This window comes from Hydra vulgaris, chromosome 13, assembly GCF_038396675.1.
Source record: "Hydra vulgaris chromosome 13, alternate assembly HydraT2T_AEP".
Taxonomy (NCBI): Eukaryota; Metazoa; Cnidaria; class Hydrozoa; order Anthoathecata; family Hydridae; genus Hydra; species Hydra vulgaris.
In genome coordinates this window covers 55768898-55795094 of record NC_088932.1, presented here as the reverse complement: position 1 = coordinate 55795094, position 26197 = coordinate 55768898, and the positions used below count along the sequence as shown (strand labels likewise).

At 29.0% G+C, this 26197-nt stretch overlaps 1 protein-coding gene across 3 annotated transcripts in view; it reads right to left on the bottom strand.

Annotated features, from left to right (window-relative positions):
* Window positions 1-26197, bottom strand: part of LOC100203090 (structural maintenance of chromosomes protein 5) — a 120000-nt gene that overhangs the window by 70966 nt on the left and 22837 nt on the right. For 2 of the 3 annotated variants that reach the window (XM_065817022.1, XM_065817021.1), the window contains exons 6-11: window positions 25734-25860; window positions 22885-22947; window positions 22706-22768; window positions 22549-22620; window positions 17682-17822; window positions 3300-3461 (exon numbers count right to left, since the gene is read on the bottom strand). In XM_065817022.1, coding sequence (XP_065673094.1) covers window positions 3300-3461; window positions 17682-17822; window positions 22549-22620; window positions 22706-22768; window positions 22885-22947; window positions 25734-25860 — 628 coding nt within the window. Of the gene's footprint in view, window positions 1-3299; window positions 3462-17681; window positions 17823-22548; window positions 22621-22705; window positions 22769-22884; window positions 22948-25722; window positions 25861-26197 lie in introns of all 3 variants that reach the window. The other variant, XM_065817023.1, reaches the window with a different exon arrangement.

Sequence of the window (26197 nt, the reverse complement as noted above, 5' to 3'; positions counted from 1 at the left end):
TATTATGTCTTTAACTTTAGTTTCAATGCTGTCATCATATGAACCTTCAAATTCAATTATTGTAAATTTTACAATTTCTTTCAGTTCATTAAATCTCTGCAACATAGGAAGTACGCTATTCCATTTTGTCTTGCAGTCAATTAATAGAGTTAACTCTTTCCTGTTGTTTCTTGGACATTTTCTTTAAAGCAAGCAATTTTAAATGGAGATTTTCAAAATTTTTTCACATATCCTTGAACAACTGATATAACATCAAAGTAGGATTTTTCCATTGGTGAAGAGCTTTCTTGTTCATCATAATCTTCATCTTCATTATCAAGTTCAACATTATCATTTTATTCATCCATCTCTTCACGATCTTTTTGATATAAACAGTCAACAATAGCTAAATTTTTTCCATGATTGTAACAAAGTTGACTTTCAAATGGCATCAAGGTGGCATATTTTTTCATTACGGAAGCTCCATCGTTTATAGTTGAGACAATATCTTCTGAAATGTCAAGTTTGATGTCCTGTAGTTTTTTTCTGACAATTGTTTTCAATTTTTCAACATTACAACTACCCTGATTTAACAGAAGTTAATGCAAATTGCGTAGATTCAGTGTGGTTGTGAATTTTGATATTTAAATATCTCTTGAATGTATTATCAGTCCACTCATCAATTATTGTACTAAATTTCTTTTCCATGACTTTAGACTATTGAATTTGTAACACAAATTCATTAAAAACTTCTTTGTAGCATTTTGTAATGTCTTCCCAAACTTGACATTTTGCCTGATATTTACAAAATGTTTCCACACTTCACTCGTCATTTTCTAAATAAAATTTTAGTTTAGTCAACGTAACCTAAAAAGGCATAAGACTCATACCTGATAGTAGTTTTTATAATACTTCTTTGTATAATTTTAATAGTTACTTGATCAAATTCACAATTAAACAAAGATAAATTTTTAAAAATTTCAGTAGTAGTGAATTAATTATGATATAAAATTCACGGAAATTGCGTAACTTGGAAATTGAAATAAAGGTTTTGTAACAAATTAGATTTTTAAAAATGTGAGAGTTATTTTTTAAAAAAATGCTGAAAAAAATGCTTTAAAATTTTTTGCACTATTTGTATACAAATATTTGGGTAAAAATACAAATATTTGGGTGACCCCAAATAGTGCTAAAAACACCAAATACCCAAATAACAAATAATTGGGTTCGACATCCCTATTTTGCTTTTAACTCTCAATTAATCTTTACACTTCTTCAGTACAGCCATTTTAGCATACTATTTTGAAAAAGAACAACATTTAACTAATTTTTTTTTTTTACTTCAAAGTCAGAAGGAAAAATTTTTATCTCAAATTAGCTTTATTATTTTTTATCATTCTTTATTATTCATATCATTTTTGCTTACTGAGTAATACGATCACACTTTTTTTTGCACTTTTTTTTTATTGGAAACTTTATTATTTTTATTGGAAGATTGTTGTGGTCTCAAATCTTTATTTATTCCAATAATCAAAAATATTTGGTTGCTAACTAAATAATTTAAACTTTTTTTTTTTTGAAGTTGTTTAAATTTTTTATTATTGATATTGCATTGCAATTCTCGCCAACCAAATTTAATTGGTCAGAATCAATATTGTGTAATCAAAACATCATTTTTTTTCAAAATGAGACAAACATTGATGGGCCATTATTTCCAGCAGCGATATATATATATATATATATATATATATATATATATATATATATATATATATATATATATATATATATATATATATATATTATTTATAAAAAATGAATTATTAAAAGAAAAATATTTAAATATCAGACTTTTTAATCAATAAATAAAAGTTATAAGATTATAAAAATGTTTATTTTCACCACTCTCTAAGTTCTGAGGTAACATATTGGTTTTCAGGAAGTTAGAATATCCAAGTCTTTTTACTTACCTATCTAATAATGCATGTCTAACCCAATAGAAAATGCAGTTAATACTAGCAGAAACAATGCAGTCAATACTAGCAGAGAAAATTGAAATTAGTGACCTCAGACTATTATTTATAAAAATTATTTTTGTGAATAAAAAAATTTCTTATAAATAAAAAAATTATATGGTAAGATCACTGGGATGAGTTACAATAGAATTTTATGCATAATAAATTTATTTTGAGTGTATTGAATTTTAAAATAGATTTTAAATAAGTTCAGCGGATTAAGTTTACTTCAATAAGTTCAGTGGATTAAGTTTACTTTAGTTAGTTTATTTTAGTAAATGAACTAATTGCACCAAACTTGTAATGATAAAGTGAAAAATTATTAAAACATTAGGTGGTGAAAAAGATCACAGAAATTTTTTTCAGATTTTTCAGATATTTCAAAATATTTCATTTATTCTTTTAATTATTATGTAACTCTTATGTGTCTTTTAGTTTTTTCTTTTACTGATAATTTGGTTTTGTGTAACGATATTTTCATAAAATGTTTATAATTTTTTATTTATTTCAATTTTATAAATTGTAATTTTAATGATAAAAGTCTGAAGAATAAACTTACTGAATAAGGTTGAACGATAAGTTGATGTGAAAGTTGGATAAGTTGTTGTTTACTGCTGTGGCAACTTTTATTGAATGATAAGTTATATATGCGACACTTTTATTGAATGATAAGTATATATGCGACAACTTAATGATAAGTTGCTGTGACAATTTGATGATAAGTTACTGTGAACTTTTACACATCAGTAATAGTCAATAGTGGTAAAATAAAAAAAAAACGGAAAAAAATGTTCATAAAATGGGTCAAAATTTTAAGTTGCTTTTAAAATTTTTTATTTGGGATAATCATAAAGTTTATGGTCATAAAAATTTTCATTGAGTAGAAATGTACTTTCCATGTACCAAATTATCATAGCTAGGCCCAGTTGATGCAGAAAAACCTCAAAAACATACTGGTCTAGTCAAAACCTCAAAATTTATTATTGTTTACACAATAATAAAAGTTCAATATATATATAAACACACATACAGCCCTAGGAATTAGGGTCGCCATTCAACAATGCCGACCTCCATTATATGTTTCATGGTCAAACCTTTGTTTCATATTTTTTCTCCCAACCTCACACAGACAAAGGTTCATTTTTCATTTTTCCTGATTCCAAGGGCTGCACATAAATGACAAAACTTTAAAAGCACACATAAAATGTTAGATAACTGTAATAATTAATTACAAATGAAAAATGTAACAAATGTAATTTAAACTTTATAAGATTAACTTTTAAAATCAAATTATATATTTTTTACCAATTCCTTGTCTTTCTTTTCCAGTTGATCCAAGCTGTTCCTGTGTCTCATAAGTTCTTTCTCTATAGGCGCATTTTTTTCTCTGCATTCTTTTAAATTAACTTCAATATCTTTTTTATCTTTTTTAATATCAAAGAATGATAACCTAGCAGATTCATATTCCTATATAGCATAAACAAATAAAAAATAATGATAAACCAAACAAAATACAAAATAAAACAAATAAAAATAAACTAAAGTAAATAATAATTAAAATAATTTACGTACTAATAATTATTCAAAAATTACTTATTCAAGAAGCATTTATACTACAAACAATAAATTTTTTAATAAAGCATGATTAAAACGTGTCTCAAATAAGGGTTAGTTTTTTTTTTTGAAACAGTTGAATGGTTTTAATATTTTTTATGTTTATCATGCTTTGCCATTTTTTTCATTTTCTACTAAATTATACAATTGAATAAATTGAAATTTGAAGAGTGCTAAAAGTACAAAGTTAAAAAACTTACTAAGATTAGTCATTTCAAATGTATACTTAGGTCAAAATATGGATGCTACTTTGATCAGTTATGTCTGATCAAAATAGATTTTCTCAAAACGTTTACATTAAGACTTGATTTAAACACTAATCACTTCACTGATTGCTTCATTAGTGAGCTGTGATAACAAATTAAATTTCAATGTTTAAATAAATAAAAAAAGAGCTTTTTTTTACACAAACAATTTTTGTCAAAATTAAAATTTAAAATTAAATATATCTCTTATGATTACATTTTGTGATCATTCTGATAATTAGTTAGGTTAGGAATGGAAGCATTTATTCTTTCTTGTCAAAGCCTTCTTATTTGATGTGCCATGCTAGACAAGAATAAAATGAGGATAGAAAACTAGGAAAGAATAATTTCAGAATAGAATGTTTTATGATAGAAATAAAGAAACCTTACTAGAAAAGCATTTTTACAAAAGAATATTTTTTGGCAGAAATTTTGAAAAGAAACTTGAAATACTTTCTAAGAAAGAATATTTTTTAATAAACGTAAACAACTTGCTTGGAAAGAATTTTATTTAATAAATGTGAAAAACTTGCTAGGAAAGAATTTTATTTAAAAAAATCTAAAAAACTTGCTACGACAGAATTTTATTTCATTAATCCAAAAAAACTTGCTAGGACAGAATTACCATTTATAATAAAAGTGAATCACTGATGAATGATTCAGAAATTTCAGATAATCTTTATTATTTCACAAAGATTTTGTTAGAATTAGATTATACTTATTTAACATTTATTCAATTAAAAATCATAACTGTAATTACCAAATTGCGTGCAAATTCTTTCTTAAAATTTCTTTGCTAGCACGTTTTTAAAACTTCTTTTCTAAAATTTCTTTGCTAGTACGTTTTTCCATTTTTCTTTGCTAGAAAGAAAATGACTTTTACTTGTGCAATTTCTATCCTAAAAAAGTCTTTGCTAGCAAGTTTTTCATTTTTCTTTGCCAGAAAGTATATATGTATTTCTTTCTTCTTTTCTATCCTTCATTTATTCTATCCTAAAAAGTAATCATGTTTTTTTCGATCATAGCAAGAATTTTCATGTTTCTTTCCTAGAAAGGCTTTTCTGAATTCTTGTCTAGAACCGGCCACCTCCTATTTCCAAAATCTTCTGGGGTACTACTGGGTTCCATTCTTTGTCCTGTTTTGTTATGCATGTAGACTTTGCAGTCAGTGATGTTTTTTACAAAAAGTCAAACTCTTTAGAGGCAAAATGTAGTGAAGTGTAGTTGATTCACAAACAATAAATATATAATAATAATATTAATAATAATATATGATAAAAAAATGATAATTTCAGTGATCATGATGAGTTTGACCAATAATTATAAATTTGGACATAATGACAAGTCTATCTTCTTGATGAACCTACTGATGAAGAAACAATTTGTTGTAGAAAAAATTAGATACATGTTTTTACTGACTTATCTAAATATCAATATTTATATATATGTATATCATTCAAAAAAAATATTTTCGACACCCTTACGTCTCAGAATTTGTTGATTTTTACCTAACTTGCAGTCCATATTATAAAAATAACAACTGCGAAAATTTTAGTTAAAAATACACATGAGTTACAGAGATATCATCAAATAATGCTGACTTATCAATTTAGTGATTATCTAAAGCGACTACAAAGCAACTTTGACACTTAGTATCTTTATAATGGCTTTGGGAAATTTCTTAAAATTTGGTACCCTAATAGATTTTTATTGGAGGAATCCAAAAATAGCAAAAATGCCTTGTTTATCCAATTTTGTTCAAAATTATTGACTTGTAAATTAATGATTTTTGGAGGTGAAATGAAGAATGTGGCCCAAAATCCAGAATAAAAAGTTTATTTGTATATCATTATTTCATTTTAGGTCTACTGAAAAAAAATAGATTCATCAATTGTCTCTCTAATACTTGATCAATATTTGCATTTAAAAATGGTATCTTTTAAGAAAAATTTAAATTTTGTGAGTAAAACAATTGAAATGTTTTTTAAAACATTTATTTGAATAAAACACCAAATAGTGTTATTTAGTTACTATTTTAAGGCATTTATATTCATATGCCAAAGGAGGGTCAGGGGGACTCTGACTAACTTTGCCCCCCCCCCCCATCTCGGTAAATTTTTTTTTAATTACATAAATTGAATCAATAATTATTAAAATATAATTTAAAAACATATATATATATATATTTTTTTTTAGTTTAAGTTTGAGAAACCTTATAAAATTTATTTTCATTATTTTAAATCGATAAATATTTACTTCTTATTTCAAAGTAAGCACTCAAAACTGAGATCTTTTCACAATTTTAAAAATTTTAAATTTTAAAACCAAAGATACTAAAATGTTTTTAAACATTTTAATTTATATCAATATCTTTATGGTATTATTTAATAGATTAACACTAATATAGTTATTGACATTATGAGGTAGACAGTGGGAATTATTTAAACTGCCCCTCTTTTATTGCCTTACATCTAAGGATTTGAAAAAAAGAAAAAAAGAAAGACAAATTCTAAATGCAAAACAGGTAAATAAAATTGCAACAAAATAATTTTAAATGTTAATTTTTTTTTGTAACTAACTGCTTATATTCTCCAAATCTAAATCAGATATGTTGTATGTACGTCCTGATATTGTTGTGGGTCTAGAAAATAGGCATATAACTTCAGAATTGAGCACCCAACACTCCTCATTTCTCATTGGCCAAAAGAAGTTTTTACCTGGTCCATCAAGGTCACTTACATCTTCAGCAATCTCTACCCACCAAAATCTGCCATAAAAACATCAATTTTTTCTATGTTTAATGAAATCTCTTTATTATGTTTGCTTTTTTGAATGATATCAAATGTTTCAGGGCATTTATCAATACTTGTTTTTTTATAACTAATAGTGCTTGAAGCAATTGAAATAAAGTGATGATACGTCCTTGTGCCAGGAACTGTTCTTCCACCTAAATATCTTTTTTCTAATTGAACTCTTGCTTGGTTGATTTCAACTTTTGAAAATAATTTAAAACAAAGTCCATTTATCTTGGCTTTACAAAAGGAGTACGTTAAAATAATCTAAAATCTGCCCAGTAGTTATTTGTTTTAGACTTTCTTGACATACTACTCTTTTAACAGTCCCACCAATACCATCACAGGGGGATTTACCATGACTGGTAGCAAAAAATACCCATTCAGCACTTAAATCAAAGTCTTTACTGTGATGACAAAGATTGAAAAAGTTTTTAAAATTTTTAAATTGTGCTGCACAACTATCGGAAAAGTATTTCACACTTAATACATCAGGTAAATTTTCTTTGATATATCTAGTTATATCTTCTGAGTCTTGTAAATAAATCCTGTGTCATGATCAACATCTTCTGAAAGGTAACAAAAAGATTTATGTTTGAGAAGTTTTTCCTATATAAATTAAAGCACAATTGTAAAGAGTGAACATTGACTTTTGCTCCAGTGATAACTTTGAACCTCATCCTGAACAACATATTGATAATTTTCAGCAAAATCTCCTAAAATTAAGCATTCATTTTGGTTAAGATTTTCTTTACAGGTTTTCAATTATCTACTTTGCGTATTTGCAATATATGAATGAGTGGTAAGGTTGTCAATGCTGTCACATAATAAATCATTAAATTCATCTAGTGGCAAAGACTGTAATAATAGTGTTGTAGGATCAGTACTCTGCCATTGCGTGAATGCTATATCGCTCATGGTCCATAAACTCTTGCGCTAAAAAAGTTTTTAATGCTTCAATACCAGGGGATTGGTTACATCAATGCAACATACATTCTGCATTTTCAAGAGAACAAACAATCAATGCCATAAAATCTTTATAACTTTTATTCCATCTAATGGCATCAATCAGAAGTTTTGTATTTTGGTGATGTGTACATACACATACATCGTGAGTACCTGGCGCATTAGTTGTAAAGCACCGTTTAGGTTTAAGCGTACAAAACTTTAACAAACTGACTTTGATTTTAGGGTAGTCTTTTTTAAACGCAACATGTAATTCATTAAGATTGAGCATCAATAATCTTTTTTGAACATGTTAGTTTTTCTTAACACTTACGAAATCTTTTTTTCCTGGCATCATTCTTGAAAATTCATCACTTTGATATAAGTTAATCACTAAATTAACTGGTTCTGGTGAAAGTGGGTTTCCAGTTTTTTTTTCGGACAATGATAAAATTCCTTGCTCATTTTTAACTTTTTTTGCAATTCGAACAAGATACTCAGACACCTCAAAGTAGCTCGATATTTTTGTACGTGTCCATGATTTTGGTGCAAGTGTTAACATTTGCACTTTATGACGATAAGAGTCAGTCTCTGAATATTTTTTTTTATTTCATACATTAAAATGTCTAGATCGTGGTCATTGTTAATGTTGTTGTTTGAAATTTGGCTTTTTATTTCTGTTGTAAAAAAAGTTTCTTTAATATTATATGCTTATGAGACCATTTTTGCAACTCTGCCAATAATGTTCTCAAACTTTTGTTTTACTGCAGGCAATTTGCTGTGTTTTGAACTGGTGAAATTCCAACCAATTCTATAGTAGTATCTAACTTAATTTTTTTCTCACTTTTTGATTCCCATTCTTTTTGTAAATTTAAATCTTCATCAGTTTCAACTGCTTATTTGTAACATTTACTGCAGAATTTCCAACCTGGGCTTACATTAACATTATTTTCTTGCAAAAATTTTGCCAAGTCTAGGGAAATCTTTATATTACCTAAGAAAATCCAATTTTGTGGCAATTAATGTAAAGACTTTTTCAAATGTCACATTTCTTCATATTGAATAAGTTTATTATCTATACTATTACCTGCCAAAAAAATATAAAAACAATAAAATTCACATCTTTAAGAAAATACAAACAAGTAAAGTATAACCTTTATAAAGAAATTAACAAAACTTATGCCTGTTTTTGATATAATAGGATGTAAGCATTCACCAATTTGAAATAATGAAAATAGTTTGTTTCTCAAAGTAAAACTAAAAAAAATTTATGTTATTAGTTTTTATTTTAATAATTTTTTATTATTAATTCATTTAATGTATAAAAAAAAAAAAATACAGATCATTGGGGAAGGAGAGGGGGGGGGGCAGAGTTAGTCAGAGACCCTGGCCCTACATTGATATATGAATATAAATGTTCTAAATTAGTCACAAAATAACACTTTTTGGTGTTTTATTCAAATAAATGTTTTAAAAAACATTTCAATTGCTTTACTTACAAAATTTAAATTTTTTTAAAAAGATACCATTTTTAAATGCAAATATTGATCAAGTATTAGAGAGACAGTTAATGAATCTATTTTTTTTTCAGTAGACCTAAAATGAAATAATGATATACAAATTAACTTTTTATTCTGGATTTTGGGCCACATTCTTCATTTCACCTCCAAAAATCATTAACTTACAAGTCAATAATTTTGAACAAAATTGGATAAACAAGGCATTTCCTGAGACAATCAAGTCTTGAGGGTGCTATTTTTGGATTCCTCGAATAAAAATCTATTGGGGTACCAAATTTTAAGAAATTTCCCAAAGCCATTATAAAGATACTAAGTGTCAAAGTTGCTTTGTAGTCGCTTCAGATAATCACTAAAATGATAAGCAGCATTATTTGACAATATCTCTGGAACTCTTGTGTATTTTTAACTAAAATTTTCACATTTGCTATTTTTATAATATGGACTGCAAGAGAGGTAAAAATCAACAAATTCTGAGACATAAGGGTGTAATGGTCTGAATAATTTCATATGGAATGACCCTATAAATACAAAAAAATTGATTATATCTTAGTAATCGTTTTGTATCATATCATAAATTTTTTTTTTAAACATCTTGTAGCAAACATCTTGTAGTAAACATGTTATTTCAAGTTTTTTTTTTAAATATCTTCACTTCCAACAAGGCTGCAAGCAACCACTAATTAAAGTTAGAAGTTACTGGAAGAGAAAAGATGAAGATTGTAGAGCAAGATAACAATTGACAGATGACTTAAAGGATTGCGCATTATATGAATCAGGAAAGTAAGATGAAGGAAATTCCAATTCCAAAGAACTGATGTTTGAGGAAAAAAACTAGACGAATAAGAGTTTTCGGAGCACTTAGGAACAGCCACAGAAAAAGGATGAGACTTAATTGAATGACAAGTAACACAAGAATGAATTTTAGTAGATGGCACAAGAGACATTAGCTCTTTAGAGCGGTGCCATTATAATATCTGTAGAAAAAAGAAAGAGAAGCAACATTACGACGATGCAATAATGGTTAGAGGTAGGCAGCAAGAGCATGTCCAATTATGTTTACAATGTGTTTTTGCACCTTGTCTAAAAGAGAAAGGGCATCATTAGAAGATCCGCCCCAGATATAGTAACAGTATTCCATACAAGGCCGGATTGAGATTTATAAAGATTTGGAATAGAAACCAGAGTTAGAAAGTATCAAGCTCGATAAAGAGATGCAACCTTATTAGATGCTAATTTTGAAACGGATTTGATATACGTTTTCCAAAAAAAGATAGGATGTAAGAGTCTTTTTTTTTTTTTCACCTCCCCAAGGCCCAGAAGGCCACTACAGACGAGGAGGCTACTTAATTGTGGTTATAACCCTCTCTCAACTCTATAACTCCAAAACACAAACCTTGACGAGCAAAGCCGCTGCGAAGATAAACAAATCGAGCGCAGTACTACCAGGGACATGGTGGGGATCGAACTTGGAACCTCTCGCTTAGGAAGCGAGCGCTCTACCACTACACCACTACCACAGTTAATCGAGAAGATGAAGGGTAGATGACTAATGGAGTACATTACCATTCATAAATATAGGAAGATCTAAATTATTGCAATAACGATTGGCTGAAAAAATTGAGTTTTATCAGAATTAAAGTTCACCAGCCACTGTGAGCCCTATGCTGTAGCAGAAGTGAGATCCGTTTCAAGCTCAAATGGCCCCCCTCAGCAATCAGAGAGTGTTGGCTTCTTATCATGACAAGAATAAATGGTAGTATCATCAGCAAACAATGCTACCTTAGATGTGAGAATATCTGGAAGATTGGTAATGTAAATTAAAAACAGTATTAGGCCAAGGATACAGATACACCGTAGGTAAGAAGGCTTATGGATAAGACCAGCATGCCAAACTTTATCAAAAGCTTTAGAAATGTCAAGAGCAATGACCTTAACCTCTCCATCTTTATCTAATGCACGATAAAACCTATTGGTTATTACTGTTAGCAAATCAGCTGTAGAATGAGAAGATCAAAATCCATATTGATGATCAGAAAGTAAGTTATTAGATCCAAGATAAGAGATTACGTGTTTGTTAAATAAAGATTTAAAAACCTTGCCAATGATAGGAAGAAGACTAACAGGACAGTATTTAGACGAATCAGATCGCTCTTTAGAATTTTTAAAGATAGGGATAACAGATGCCGCTTTCCAGCAAGCTGGAAAACAAGACTCTGATAAGCACTTGTTGAATAGTTTTGATAGTATAGAATAGGAAATCACTTTAGATACAGAAGCTGGAGTGATACAAATGTCAAGCAACAGATCAACCTGTTTGTTGGCTATATCAGGTAGAACGCAACTAATGGAATCAAGAGATATTGATGAAAAATTCTTAGCAAACAATTCAGCTTTGTCTTTAGGTGAGGTGACAAAGTCTGTACCATACAAGAGAGGTGGAATTACAGATTTGCCCTTATTATTGATACTATTAAAAATTCTCCAGAAGTCACAAGAGCCTAATTTTTGTGATGAAATACGAAATTTCATTACTTGAGGATAGCGGGCTTTGGCGTTAAGAAAGATTTCTACCCAAGGGCCATCACAAAGAAAATCACGGAAAGAGTCCCAGTCAGTTTTAAGGTAGGTGTAAGAGGTACGATGATAGGGGGATTCAGATGATGAAGAATGAGATAACAGTTTTAGAGAGATCACACTGTGATCAGAAGAACCTAAGGTTAAATGTGGAGAAACTGAGCACTGACTAGGATCATAAACATGGCATAAGTTGAGTAGAGAAGGTAAATGATTTGAATTGTCTGGAAAGCGAGCTGGAAAGTTGACTATGTGAGTTAGAGATTGAGAAAAGCAAAAGTTGTGGGCTTTAACACCTGCAGAGCCACTGACACTAGAGCCAAGACATTCAGTGTGATGAGCATTAAAGTCACCAACAACAACAATATTGGCTGATGGATAAAAAGAGAGGGCTTAGTCAATATGATCAGAAACAACATCAAAAAGAGTGCAGGCTTGAGATGAAGGAGAGCGATATAGAACAAAGAGAAAGGCGATAGAGTGAAGTGGTGCTAAACGAAAGCACATAAAAGAATAGTCTGTGGATTCAAACCTTGTTTCTCGACAAATGGGTGAATTCTTACAAACGTAAATACCCAGGCCAAGCATGTGACTTTGGGGTCTTTACGAATTAAAGGAAGATAACTATAAACACTAAGATCACAAGATTAGACAGCTGAACTCAAATTAATCTCACAAAGAACAAATAGGTGTGGTGAACTTTGCAAGAGATATGACTCAATAGAAGAAAAATTACTTCAAAGACCACGAATATTAGTGAATGATATATCTCAATAGCCCAAGCAGTTACTATTAATAAACCATAGCAAAATCCGTAACAAAGGGCTCCAAATGTGGCCTCCGCATTGCACACCAAAAGTACAAACAGGGACACCATCCATGCGCAACATGGCACTGTTAATACTTTGATATTTTTCAGTTGTTGATGGAATCAGCCTCTCTGAGAGCTACCACAGAGCTCAAGAAACCTAACTAACAGCCAGCCTCAGAACCATAAAACTCAGTTTTAGAGCTGTACCCTCATTAGGAGATAATAGAATGAGTTGCCTAGTCATAAAATCAGACACAAGCAAAATTGGTGCATCAAGTCAACAAGATCCAGCATTCAACATTCTAAATTGGAAACAATGTATTAAAATACACATCTGTGCTAGCGTAATAGATGAAGGGGTGCAAGGCTGGTCAACAGATAGAATCTGTTTATTCCTTAAGTCTTTGCCTTGGAGGGCTTCTACAAGACAGTAGCTGGATACATTTAACATCTGCCCAAGATGAGTATTTTTATCAAGACACCATCTCTAGCCTTTACTCAACCAAGAGCCCTAAGGCAGGGAGTGTTTTAAGTCATAGTTAGCATCTCCTAGCCTTTGCCTAAAAAGGTGTATCCTAAAAGGCAGGAAATGAAGGAGATTGTACTGGGCTACATGTTACCAGTAGCAGGATAACCTGACCTGACAAAATACATCAGAAAAACAATAGTCATTCATAATACATCAGAAAATAGTCATACATCATATCAGAAAAATAATAGTCAGCAACTGTTACTTTTCTGATATTTATCTTTTAAAGAATTTTTTTTTTTTAAATAATTTTGATTCACTCCCAATAAGGTAAGCAAGTAACCACTATTAAGTTGTGAGTTACTAGAAAAACAAGAAAAGAGTTATAGAGAAAGGAAACAGGTGTTTTGTTGGATTTAAAATTTACAAGCCACTGTGAGCCCCAATCTGTTACAGAAGTAAGATCAGATTCAAGATCAGCTGTTGGTAATAAAAAATAACGACTTCTTGACAAGACAGGAGTATAAAGTTGAGTCACCAGCAAAAAGAGCTACTTTAGATGTAAGGTTATTGGAAAGATCATTAATGTAGAATCTTAAAGTTTTCTAAAAAATTGGTAAAAACAATGTTGTATTTGACTAAATTTGTTTAACTCTATCTTATTAAGGTTTAAACATTTATCAGAAAATATTAGATAGGATTTTATTGAAATGATTTATTATTTTATAAACATTATTTTGTGTTGTGTTTCTTCATATTTTCATATTTAAAAAGTTCCTTCGTTGCCCTTCTTATTTGTGAAACATTTTTTTCTAATTTGAGTTAAAAAATTAAATAACCCCAAGCAAGAAAGCAAGTGTTTATAAGTTAAGACCATTGTAATTAAGACTTTTGTAACTAAAACTTGAATGAATGAGCTTGATACTTTTCAAATTGTTTTTGTGTTACATTCAAATTTAAACAAATAAATATTTATTACTGTTAAAAAAGATTTAATTTAAGTTTTAAATAAGCATGGATCTATTTTTTTTTAACTTCGATTTAGTTGTATTTTTATATTTTCAGATTCTAAATTAAAAACGCAACTATAAAAATATTCTGTATTAAAAAGTTTTTATTTTAATTAAAAAATTTAAAATTTAAAATTAAAAATTTAAAGTTTTAATTTATAAAGTTTTTAAATAAAAATATAAAGTTTAAACAGCTTTTTAAAAACTACTGAAGCTCTTTTGTTTAAAATGTTTATTAATGAAATTATTACACTTTTACGTCATTTGAACTTATCAGGTTTATTTAAAAATAATTATTTCAAAACGTTTTTTTTTAAATCTTTAATTATGAACTTTTTTACCTTAATAACAAAAACATAAAAATTGATAAAGATTTTTTGCTAATATTTTATCAATGCTTAATTACATAATACTTATTAAACAATATTTTATTTTAAATGCACTAAAAAAAAAATTAAAATTTTCAAAACACAAATACACAAGAAGCAAAATTTGAAGCAAATATAAAAAAAACTCCAAAAATATTGACAATTGCCTTGTGCTCAAGTGGCAAAATTCCCCGAAAAATGCCCCAAATTGTTCCTAAATTATTTTACTTTGAGTGCAAGGTAAATCTCAAGATTTTATATAAATATTTTAACTAATGTGATTAATAATGGTCTAAAGTATTTTTTTAGGTTGATGTGTATCCTTTTTTTTTCATAATTGTTATTTATTTAATTTAAACATTAATTATGTAAAAACAAGGATACACAACAATTTAAAAAAAAATTTGGACCATTATGATCACATAAAAAAAAAATTTTGAGATTTACCTTGCGCTCAAAGACAACTATTTAAGGAACGATTTGAGGCATTTTTTTAAGTTTTTTGCCGCTTGAGCACAAGATAAATGTCGATATTTTTGGAATTTTTTTTTTGTAATTGTATTTTTTTTATATTTACTGCAAATTTGACTTCTTGTGTATTCGCGTTTTGAAAATTTTATTTTTTTGGACACCCCTAATATATATACATAATCGGACAACTGTAAGTCGACCCTCATCGTCCATGAAGTGTTGAAATTTTTGCCCTGAGAGTCATTTTTGAAGTGAAAAGTTTAAAAACTGTTTTCAAAACTGTTTGTGCTGCTCGTGTAAAGTGACTTTTAGATTGTCTTCTTTTTAGACAGTAAAATGGCATCAAGTTCATCTGGGAGTTCGTCACAGAAGTTAAAAAAAGATTTTCATGTCTGTCTTGTTGGCTACATTTCAAATCAAATCGTCGGAGCCAAATTGCCTTCAAACCTGCAAGTTTTATGCAATTTCTTCTACAATGTAAGAGTTGTAAAGCTTACAACAAAGGAAAGTGCAATACTGGCGATTCAAGAAGTTTCCATTTTTTGGCAAAAAGCACGAATTCCTACTAAAAGAACTGACCACTGTGTTGAGAAGTTACTGAAACTGTATGATGAATGGAAAGGCTTACAAAAGAATTTGACAAGTGGTGCAGACAAAGACAAAGAAAAAAGAGATATCTTTGTAAACAATATGGATGATCTGTTTGACATAGCTCATTCAGAAGCTTTGGAACAGATGAAAAATGAAGAGGATAAGAATTTCTTAATCCTTCAGCGCCAAAAAGGACATCCAGGGTCTATGCTTGGTGTGGATCACAAACTAAAACACAAGGAAGAAAGGGCACTGAAGCGCACTGCAATGGAAACTGCCAGGAGAAAAAGGACTTATGAAGAGATGGAACAACATTGTGGTACTCATGAGCTTTCTACATCAAAAACTGATTATTCAGCATCAAGCAGTGAAGACATTGATAGTGGTGACGACAGTGAAAGTTCACCTGCCATCATTCAGCAAATATCAACAACAGGAGCAGGAGCAAAAGTCCCAACAACAGGAGGTACATTGCCATTTTTCACTCCCCGTCTCGCCGAAGTTTTTCATAGGTGCAAAATTCCTGACAGAAATGGGGTTTACATATCAATGGCTGCTGCAGAAGCTTTCAGATGTGATACTGAAAACCTGGTGATAAATCGCACTTCTTTTCAATGCCTTAAAAAAAAATTTAGAGAAGACACTTAGAAATTCAGTAAAACTTTAACCTAAATGATTGCCAATAATTAGTGCTACACTGGGATGGAAAGCTGCTCCCAGCACTCAATGGTGTTGAAAAGGTAGATAGCCGGGCAATAATAGTAACTTTTCAAGGCAAGGAGCAATTGTTGGGAGTCCCTGTAATCTAAACATCTTCAGGTGAAGAGCAAGCTATGGCTGCTTATCAAGTAGTAGAGAAGTGGGGTTTAACCGATAAAATTCAGGTAATTTGCTGTGATACAACAGCAAGCAACACAGATCAAGTAAATGGTGCCTGTACAAACCAAGAAAAATTGTTCAATTGTGACCTATTATACCTCCCTTGTTGTCACCACATTTTTGAGTTTGATTTGAGGAGCTGTTTGGAGTAACTGATGGGTGCAACTTCTTCTCCGGACAATGCGCTTTTCAAAAGATTTAGAGAAGCAAAAAAGAAACTCGACAAGAACGTTTATATAACTGGTTGTAATGAAGTGCCTGATGATGTCCGCTCTACCATTCTTGGATTTGTTGAACACTCCTTTTTACACAAAAACAGCAGAGAGATGATTACCGAGAAGGAGTTAACAATGTTGTTGGAGTTAACAATGATCTTTCTTGGTGACATTCCGAAGAACGGAATATCGTTTTGTATACCAGGAGCTGTAAGTCATGCTAGATGGATGGCAAAGGCAATTTCAGTTATCACATATGGAGAAGAACTCTTTAAGAAGAATATGTATGTTCCTTGCTCGAATGTACGTTCAAGCCTGGTTTCTATCATCAGAAGCAATTACAGCACCATATCATGATTTCCTATTCATGTGCCAACTGATTAATGATCAAATCAAAAAATCAAGTCAAGAGATACATTCTTCCCGAAAAAGACTTTTCTTCCTTTCCAAACATCGAGTTTCCATCTCTGTTAACTCCTGATACAAAACATTCTTCAACAGATTTTCTCTCAGCACCGATTTTCTGAACAAAGACCCTTCAATATGGAAGGATGATCCTGGCTACAAAAGTGGAATTGAAAAACTTAAGAAAATAGTGGTTGTGAATGATGTTGCGGAAAGAGGAGTCAAACTCATTCAGGATTATAATAACATTCTCACCAAAGGCAAAACTGAGAAACAATTTGTTTTACAGATCATTGCCAGAGACCATAAAAAGTACCTAACTGCTATTAAATCCTGTCTTATGAAACAGTAACGATCAAGGTTCATTGGTTCACATTATGTTTTGATTCTATAGACGTTATTGTTGTACATGAAAATGCTTTTGCCTTATAGTTTTTTGGTGTAGTAAATAAGAACATGGTCGATATAGACAAGAGTATGCCGCTTTTGAACGGAATTAATCATTATGCATATTATGTTCCAACTTAAAGGCGTTTGAGGGTCGCCTTGCAGTTGTCCGATTGAGCTGAAATTTTTCACAGTTCCTCATTTGGTTGATTGGAACAGGATCAGGGGTTGGGAGGTGCAACATTTTCACTTTATATATATATATATTTTATTATGCATATATTTATATCTGTTATCTATATTACTTGTATTTATTAATTTTGTATTTAACTTATATATAAAAACATAATTAAAACAAAAAAAACTACTCATATAACTTTTCTTTACTTACAACCCATGGCTTTTTCTTTTGTAACATGTTAATTTGTTCTTGGTATTTTTCTCTTTCTTTATGACGTAGAACATCTCGTTCAAGTTGTTTATTTCTTTGTTCAATTCTTGCTTTAGCTGTTTCTTTTTCAGACAAATTTGACTTAAAAAAAATTTGACTTTAAAAAAATTTGCCTTAAGAAATGAAAACGCAATATTATAAATTGTAAAAACAATTAGTTCACTAAAATGTTAATGCAGATGCTTGAGCGCACAATAATAACCATGGAAACCAGTGTGATCAATATAATACAGCATATGTACAGTGTATGTAAACAAACTGTGATTAAACAAATGGACTTTTTAACACAAACACTATTTATTACTATATTGGAACTATTATCAATTAATCAATTGATGCAGACAGACAGAAATATTTGTAATACAAAGTAAATTATTAAATTAAATTGAAAAAATTAAATTAAATTGGAAAAATTTTTCTGATACCAATTTTTTTTTGTTACTAAAAGCACACAATGCGAAACTCAATATGTTCGAGATGATAAAAGATGTTTCTTGTTTTAGAAACATTTTCAAATTACATTGCAAAGTTACATACAAAATAAATAAAAAATCTATTTAAAAAAAATAGAAATTCAAATGGAAAAAAATTAACTTAAATTAGCAATTTTAACTTTAAGGTATACCTCATTTCAAGTCTTTAAACTCCTACAAAACTTTGTAATCAAATTTATACACTTATGTTATAAACAAGAAGGCATTAATTATTTCAACACTTTAAAAGTTCGGTAAAGAAAAAAATATGCCAATTGCATTATGATAGAGATGTATTTACTGATAGATATGATAGATATGTAATTATTTCTGTGCAGAAAAAAAAAAGCCAATTGGATTATGATAGCACAGATACACTCCCGTCCATAAGTTTGAACACACCTACTGCAACTACAGATATTAAGAGAAAAATGTGTCAGAATAATTTTGATTTGTGACTTTAATAAAACAAATCGATAATTTTATGTTCTTTTATTAGTTTAAAAAAAAAAAAAAAAAATAGTATCAAAAATTATAACTAAAATAAAATGTTTTTATTTAAATCATCTTTTCGTTAAAATGGCCACCTTTAGCTTTGACTATCGCTTGGCAGATCTGTGGCATGCGATCAATCAATTTTTTAAAATATTCCTGACCAATATTTTTCCATATGTTTTGGATTGTCTCCCAAAGATCATTTTTACCCCATGGTGGAGTATTTTGGACTTCTCGATCTAAATGATCCCACAATAACTCAATTGTGTTACAATCAGGCTCTTATCTTTTTTGTTTGTGGAGAGTTGTAAGAGGTAGTTTTTTAACAGCCACGCGACCTCTAAGCCCTACTTCAAGAAGTCGCCTTTTTATCGTCGTTGTATTTATTTTTGTGGTATGATGTTCATTAAAATCAGCTGCTAAATCTGGCGCTGTGTGTCTATGATTTCATAAAGAATTAATTACTATGTACTTATCCTTTTTTTTCGTAGTAGAACGAGGTCTCCTTACTCTTTTAAGATCGCAGAAAGACCCCATTTCTACTTTTCTTTTAATTGTTTTACGGACACAACTCTCTGAAATGCTGAAGCGTGGACCAATTTCTCGATTAAAAAAGCATAAATTATGAAGGGTCCAAATTTTAAAATGTTATTCTAAATTTATCTGCCCTCTTTTTGCCATTTTAAATAATGAACCTTATAAGAATACTAAAATAAAATAATTAATTTGAAAAAATGAGAAATAAAGTTTAAAAAATTTTCTTACCAAAAATTGATAGTTCAAATTCAATCAAATCATTAATTTTCAAAAACTATAGATTTATTAACTTTTAAAACAGAAAAAATATCTTATAATACACTTAGCTTAAAAGTTTAACTAATAATGAGAATAGAAAAAATAAAAAGTAATCTTATTTGACAATGCGGTAGTGGTGTAGTGGTAAAGCGCTCGCTTCATAAGTGAGAGGTTCCGAGTTCAATCCCCACCACATCCCCGGTAGTACCGCGCTCAACTTGTTTCTCCGCGCAGCTACCTTGTTTGTCAAGGTTTGTGTTTCGGAGTAATAGAGTTGAGAGAGGGTTATAACCACTATTAAGTAGCCTCCTCATCTGTAGTGGCCTTCTCGGCCTTGAGGAGGTGAATAACAAAAAAAAAAAAATTTAAAAATTTATTTATTTTACGATACAAGTGGATATTGCTTAAAAATGTTTCTGTTTATTTTATTTTGTAAATAATAACAAATTTAATAATGTAAGACTATATATCTTTTAAAAATATCTCTCTCAACTATGTTCTCACAGTACTTTATGATGAGACCAATGTAGACCAATGTAGTTTAATTAATTTTTTTTATGAGTTAAAATGTGTTTTGTTTATGTTTGTAAGGTTTTTTTGTAACTTACGAACGGTATTGTATGTATTTAGTTCTGCGCAAAAAAAAAAAAGACACTTGTGTTATGATAGCACAGATTTATGGCTCAAAATCAGACTAAAAATAATATCAGAAATAATTATTTAATAATGATTTTGTTCAATCAATTTTCTATTCCTGCTATAGTTTTTTGTAGCATATTTTCAATTTTATATATAATTTTGAGAATGATGTTTCATTATTTTTTGAATAATCTTTAATTATTTTAAAAATAATCCCTCATCTTTATGATAACACTATATTAAAAAATCTTCATTATTGATATCATTATAAAAAATTTTGTATTGCTCTCCAAGTTGCTTTATTTTAATTTTCAACTTTAAAACCAAAAAAAATATGAAAAAATATGAAGGCTTTGAATAATAACATACTAAAAAATATGAAGGCTTTGAATAATAACATACTAAAAAAAAAAATATGAAGGCTTTGAATAATAACATACTAAAAAAAAAATTAAAGCCATGCATAGGAACATATTAAAAAATATCATATCATCATTAGAGTTAAATTGTGTCTGAAAATAAAAATTCAGTATAAAAAAATACAAAATAAAATAAAATGCTCTTGTTGTGCCATAGTTGTCAACAGAAAAAGCAAAAAATTACATGCATAATATTATTGGTTGAAAACTTATAACAGTTTAGTCACAATAATAATTATCTTCTTATATTATAATATGATATAAGAAAATCAATGTAAAAAGGTGTCAAATACAAAGCTGCATTATTCTCAGTTCACTAGTATCCTATTTCAGAATAGGATACTAGTGAACTGTTAGGTTCTAGAGACTTTTAGAAAATATTCAACAGTGTCATTAACAAAGATAAGCCAAATGTTCCATCTCTAATTTATGGGCTTGATCTTATTACCTATTCCAAGGATAAGGCAAAACTATTTGCAAAGAACTTTTCATCTAATTCGACTTTTGAATCTAATGTTTTTACTTTATTTTTATCTAATTTGACTCTCAAATCTAATGGTTGTATCAATTATGACCATACTTTTCCTGCGATTCCTGTTAAACATGTTAATCCATTGTCAGATATCCAAATCACTCCGGCTTCTGATACTAAAGTCATTTTTCAATTAAACTCTTAACGTCCTTTTAGTCCAGAAAATATTCCATTCATAGTCTTACAACAATATTAAACAGATGTCTCTTTAATTCTCTATAAACTATTTAATAAAGAATGGCCAAAGGAATCAAACTTGATTTCTCAACAATAGAGTGAATTGATGCATAAGTATGCCCAAGCCAAAGGATGTGACTATTACATAGATGAGTTTTTGACTTGTTGAAAATCCGGGAAATTTTTTTCTATAAAAATCGCAGAAAATTATTCTAATAAAAAATCCCAAAAATCCCGGAAAATTATATGGTCAATAAATTAATGAAGGTATGTGGGTAAATTCTAGAATGTTGGTAAAGGGATAAATAAAGTAACTAAACACTACTGAATAATTATGTTTCTCTAAAATTCTCTAAAATCAAATATAATATCTCAGTTTTACCTTGAACAATCTGCCTTATAATTTATTTACTTTTTAAATTTAAAATGTCAGACAATGGTTCAGAAATTATTACTTTGTATTCTTATAACTTTCTGCTGCAAAACATTTGTCAGCTTTTCTTTTTTTGCACTTTTTTTCATGATCAATAATAGATTCTTAAGCTGTTTTGCACCGTTCATGTGACGCGAACTTTTTTTTCTGCGTTGAATTTATATTATAAAAACGTTCATCAACTTTTCTGTTTTTCCGATGGAATTCCATTTTTTTAAATTTTTTAAACTTTTGTAAACTTTTAAAACAGAATTTAGATCATTTAACTTTTTGCATAAAGAATTTCTAATATTCGAAATGAATTCGAATGAAGTAAGAAAAACAAAAAAGAAAAAAAAAGACTTTTTTTTTTATTATCCAAATAATATCAGGGACTCTTTTTATTATTTAATAAAAAGAGTCCCTGAAATCTAAGAAAAGTAACAATGTAAAATCTGTTCAAAGAAATCTGTTCAAAGTTTTAATATAATTTACATTAGTAAGCAAGTCTCTCCCCTTAAAGTTGCAGAATAAGAGTATTGCATTTCTAAAGAATAACCATATATGTAATAACCTTATAATATGGCCTTATTTGTGAAATCTGTAAGGAAAGAGAAAGAGGACTTTCCTGTTAAATAGCAGTTCTAGTGAACTTCCTCCTTTTTGGAACACCCTTATAATCAGATTAATACATACTTCTATATTTTAATGCAAATAAAATAATTTTGTTGAAACACATTTGGAACCTTTTCAAAAACTTTGTTATTAATGTGTATTTGTTTATAGATTTTTTTGTAAATTTCTATACTTTAACAAAATACTACTTAATAATGGAGAACACGACAGTAAAATTAGTGTAACAAACCTGTATTTTACGAAATTCAGAACTAAGATTAATGAGCTCCATATGTTTTTCATGCATACCAGGCTCGCCAACCTTTTGAAAACAAGTTTTTAAAAAATAGACAAATTATTAATACAGATCTAATGAAATAAAAAGTAGGTTATTAAACTCTTTTTACCGCTTTCTCTGTTGCTTCTAAAAGCTGTTGAGGTGTCATCTTTGCAAACTCATTCACCTTATCCTAAAAATTATTGAAAGTAAACCTAATACAACTTATGAAAGCTATGGAATAAATATTTTTTTTAATTTTAAATTAATTTTATTGTTTTTGTAAAAAAATATAAAATGCAAGAAAACCTGTGGCAAAAACTGACATAAGTTGTTCATTTGTACATTCAAGTCAGCAGCTGCTGAAACAACCTGTAGATTGTAAATTAAGTTTTATATACAAGTAATATAACATTCTATACTTATAGATTGTTTTTTTTTTATTTTTAATACATATGGACTAAAAAAACATGATATAAGCATACAGTGAACTCTCAATATCTCAAACCTCCAAGGGACCAAGAAAATAGTTTGAGTTAGCAAATGTTTGAGTTATCAGGACATTCTATAACAAAAAACTTTTGCCAATAAGTAAAAACAATTCGAGTTATCAAAAGTCTTGATATCAAAGGTAAAACAGTACATTATAAATTTAAAAATGTTCTAATATCACTCTGTATTAGTTTTGAAGAAACGCGCCTCTATCAAATATAATTGAGATTGCATTGAGCTTTTGTTGAAAATATTCACTACTAAGACTGAATGGCATATAGTCATATAAAACTTGCAGTGCTTCCCGAATATGAGTAACTTTAGTAACTTTATAACTGCAGTATATGAGTAATTATATCAGTATATCCCGAATATCAGTAACTTTTGGGCAAACTGGATCGATTATATTATCATCATCATAATCTTCCTTGCCATCAGTATTATGTTCATTCACTACATGTTTTACTTCTTCTATTAACTGTCTATCTTTTAGTAAAGGTACTGTGCTCATTAACTTTTTGTCTGGAGTTATGACATCTTCAGCTTTTGTACCTTAAGGGTAAAAATTATCAAGTTTTTCAATATGATTTTGAAGCTCTTTAAATGAGTAATCGTCTTCACCTGATTAGGCAGATTTATGTTGACCTTCCAAAATTTCTGATTTTTAAAAACAATTAATGATGGTGAAGGTTTTCATATTTTGCCATGCAAAAAGCATTTTCATTGCATCTAAAATCAAAAAATAGAAAGATCTTTTTTTTCATCAATAGCTATAACCAGTCTTTGTAATACCAAAGATTTGTTATAAACTTTCAAAGAGCTGTTTGAAGTTTAAATGTGATATTTGGTGGTCAAAAAATGAGCTCACTAGATTTTAGATTATCAACTGTCTGGTGTGCTGGGCATTTATCTATTATAAACATTGCTTTCTTTTTTTTTTTTGTAAACTTTGTATCCACTTCCCATATCCACTCCTCAAACAGTATGATATTCACCCAGCTTTTATTTTGAAACAGCAAGGTGATTTTGATTTATCTATTACAAACATAGGAATTTTATCAATGGATGATAAAATTCCTATGCTTAATCTAATGCAATGGATTTGGATTATTTTATCAAAATAATCCAAATCCATTCGCATTATAAATTTCATCAAGTTTATACCTAGATAAAAATGTAGGGAAGTTTGTTTCTTTCATGATGTAGCCATTTCAGCTATACAAGAGTTAACCTCTTCATATACCATCTTGAAAGAAACATTTCTGTTTTTTCAACGATCAAGCCAGCCATCATCATTCAAAAAATTTTTCTTTACTTTTGATCCATGTTGACAGTGCATTTTTTGGAGCGACATATTTCATTATAAACTGAATTATTCTTTTTACAGCAACAGTAGCTATTTTAAATGTCAACACAATACACGACTTTTATTTACATTTTTCCAATGCACATTAACATAACTTATGCTAAAAACTAATCTAATATCAAAACTGTTAACACTGCTTACATTGCAATGCAGATCCTTTATCACAGTTTAAATTAATTTCTTCTAATTTTGATAGGAAACCTGGCTGCACTTGAAGACAAAAAGCTTAACTGAACATAATTAAAGAAAAATAATAACTTTTACTAAGATTTTGTTTTAGTTTTTCTTCTAAAAATCGAGTTATTGGAAGAATATTAACCACTGGGACAGATAAAATGGTTCGAATAACAAAGCGAATGTTCGAGCTAACAGGGGTTCGAGTTATCAAGTGATTTTTATGAGAAAGTATTAGTAAGGGTTCAGAGGGAACTTGAAAGTACTTCATGTTACTGGAAGTCTGAGTTATCTGGGGTTAGAGATATCAGGAGTTCACTGTATTTTTAAAAATAAAACATATATATTTTAAAACATATGAACTTTTAATACATATGAACTAAATGGTGTTTTTGATACAGGGTGTCTGCCAATATTTTAAAGTAGACTTCCCTGTTATTTCCCTAATCCACTACCTGTTTTCCCTGATTAAATTCAAAGTTACCCTTAACTTCAGAAAATTAAACTAATTGCAAAAAAATAAACATTTAATTTGATAAAATATAAAATCTTTGAAAAGTATCGTCTAAATAATAAAGGTCATTTACCACTTCATATTTAATTTCTTTTTTATCCACCTACAACCAAAATTTAAAGTATGAAAAGAAATTCATAAAACTATCTGCCGAAAAAACTTTATGAAATAAACTATGTGTAGGATATACAACTTATTTTAGTTATATAAGTTTGATGAAGATTTTCCCTGATTTCTCCTTGATTTTTTAAAAATTTAACCCAATTTCCTTATTTATTACCTAACTTTTTTTTGCAGATATCTGAATTTCCTGAATTTTCCTTGCTTTTTATGATTTCCCTGATCTGGCAGACACCCTGTGATACATGTGGTATGAGTTAAATTGTATCTGTTTTTAACAAACAATTATGCAACATGCAAAAATGTCAGTAGCAACAAGAGAAAAAGGTAAAGGTCTACCATTAGTAGTAAGGAAATTTGGAGATTGTGTTACACTAACATGTATGTATGATGATGGCAAATGATGATAACGATGACGATGATGTTGATGATAATGATAACAAAACACAAAACAGTTTTTATTGAATTTCTAAAGATATACATTAAACATACTGCACTTTTACTGGTACTTTTGCCATTTAAATACCATGAGTGACTACTTGATTCACACTCACTGTCATTTTTTGACCCTTTATTGATAATTCTTTTCACAACAAGATTAGGCCCATGACTTTTAAACCTTAATAAAAACAATACATTTAAATAACAAAAAACAACAACAATAAATTTAAATAAGTAAAAAGTTTCTTTTCATTGTGGTTGTTTCATATAATTTCTATGATAATTCAAAACTTTTTTGATGATAACTCAAAATAACATCTCTCAAAAGTATATTGTTAAATATAAAAACAACATCTTGTAAAAAAAAATTAATAATGAAAAATCAGATTTTTGCATAACTCAACAAAGGTTATGGACACCTTATGTTAATTTTTTTTCTTCTTAAAATTTGGTATTAGCATTTTTGTTAAGTTTAAACTCTGCATGAGTTGTGCGAAACAGACATAAACTTGCAA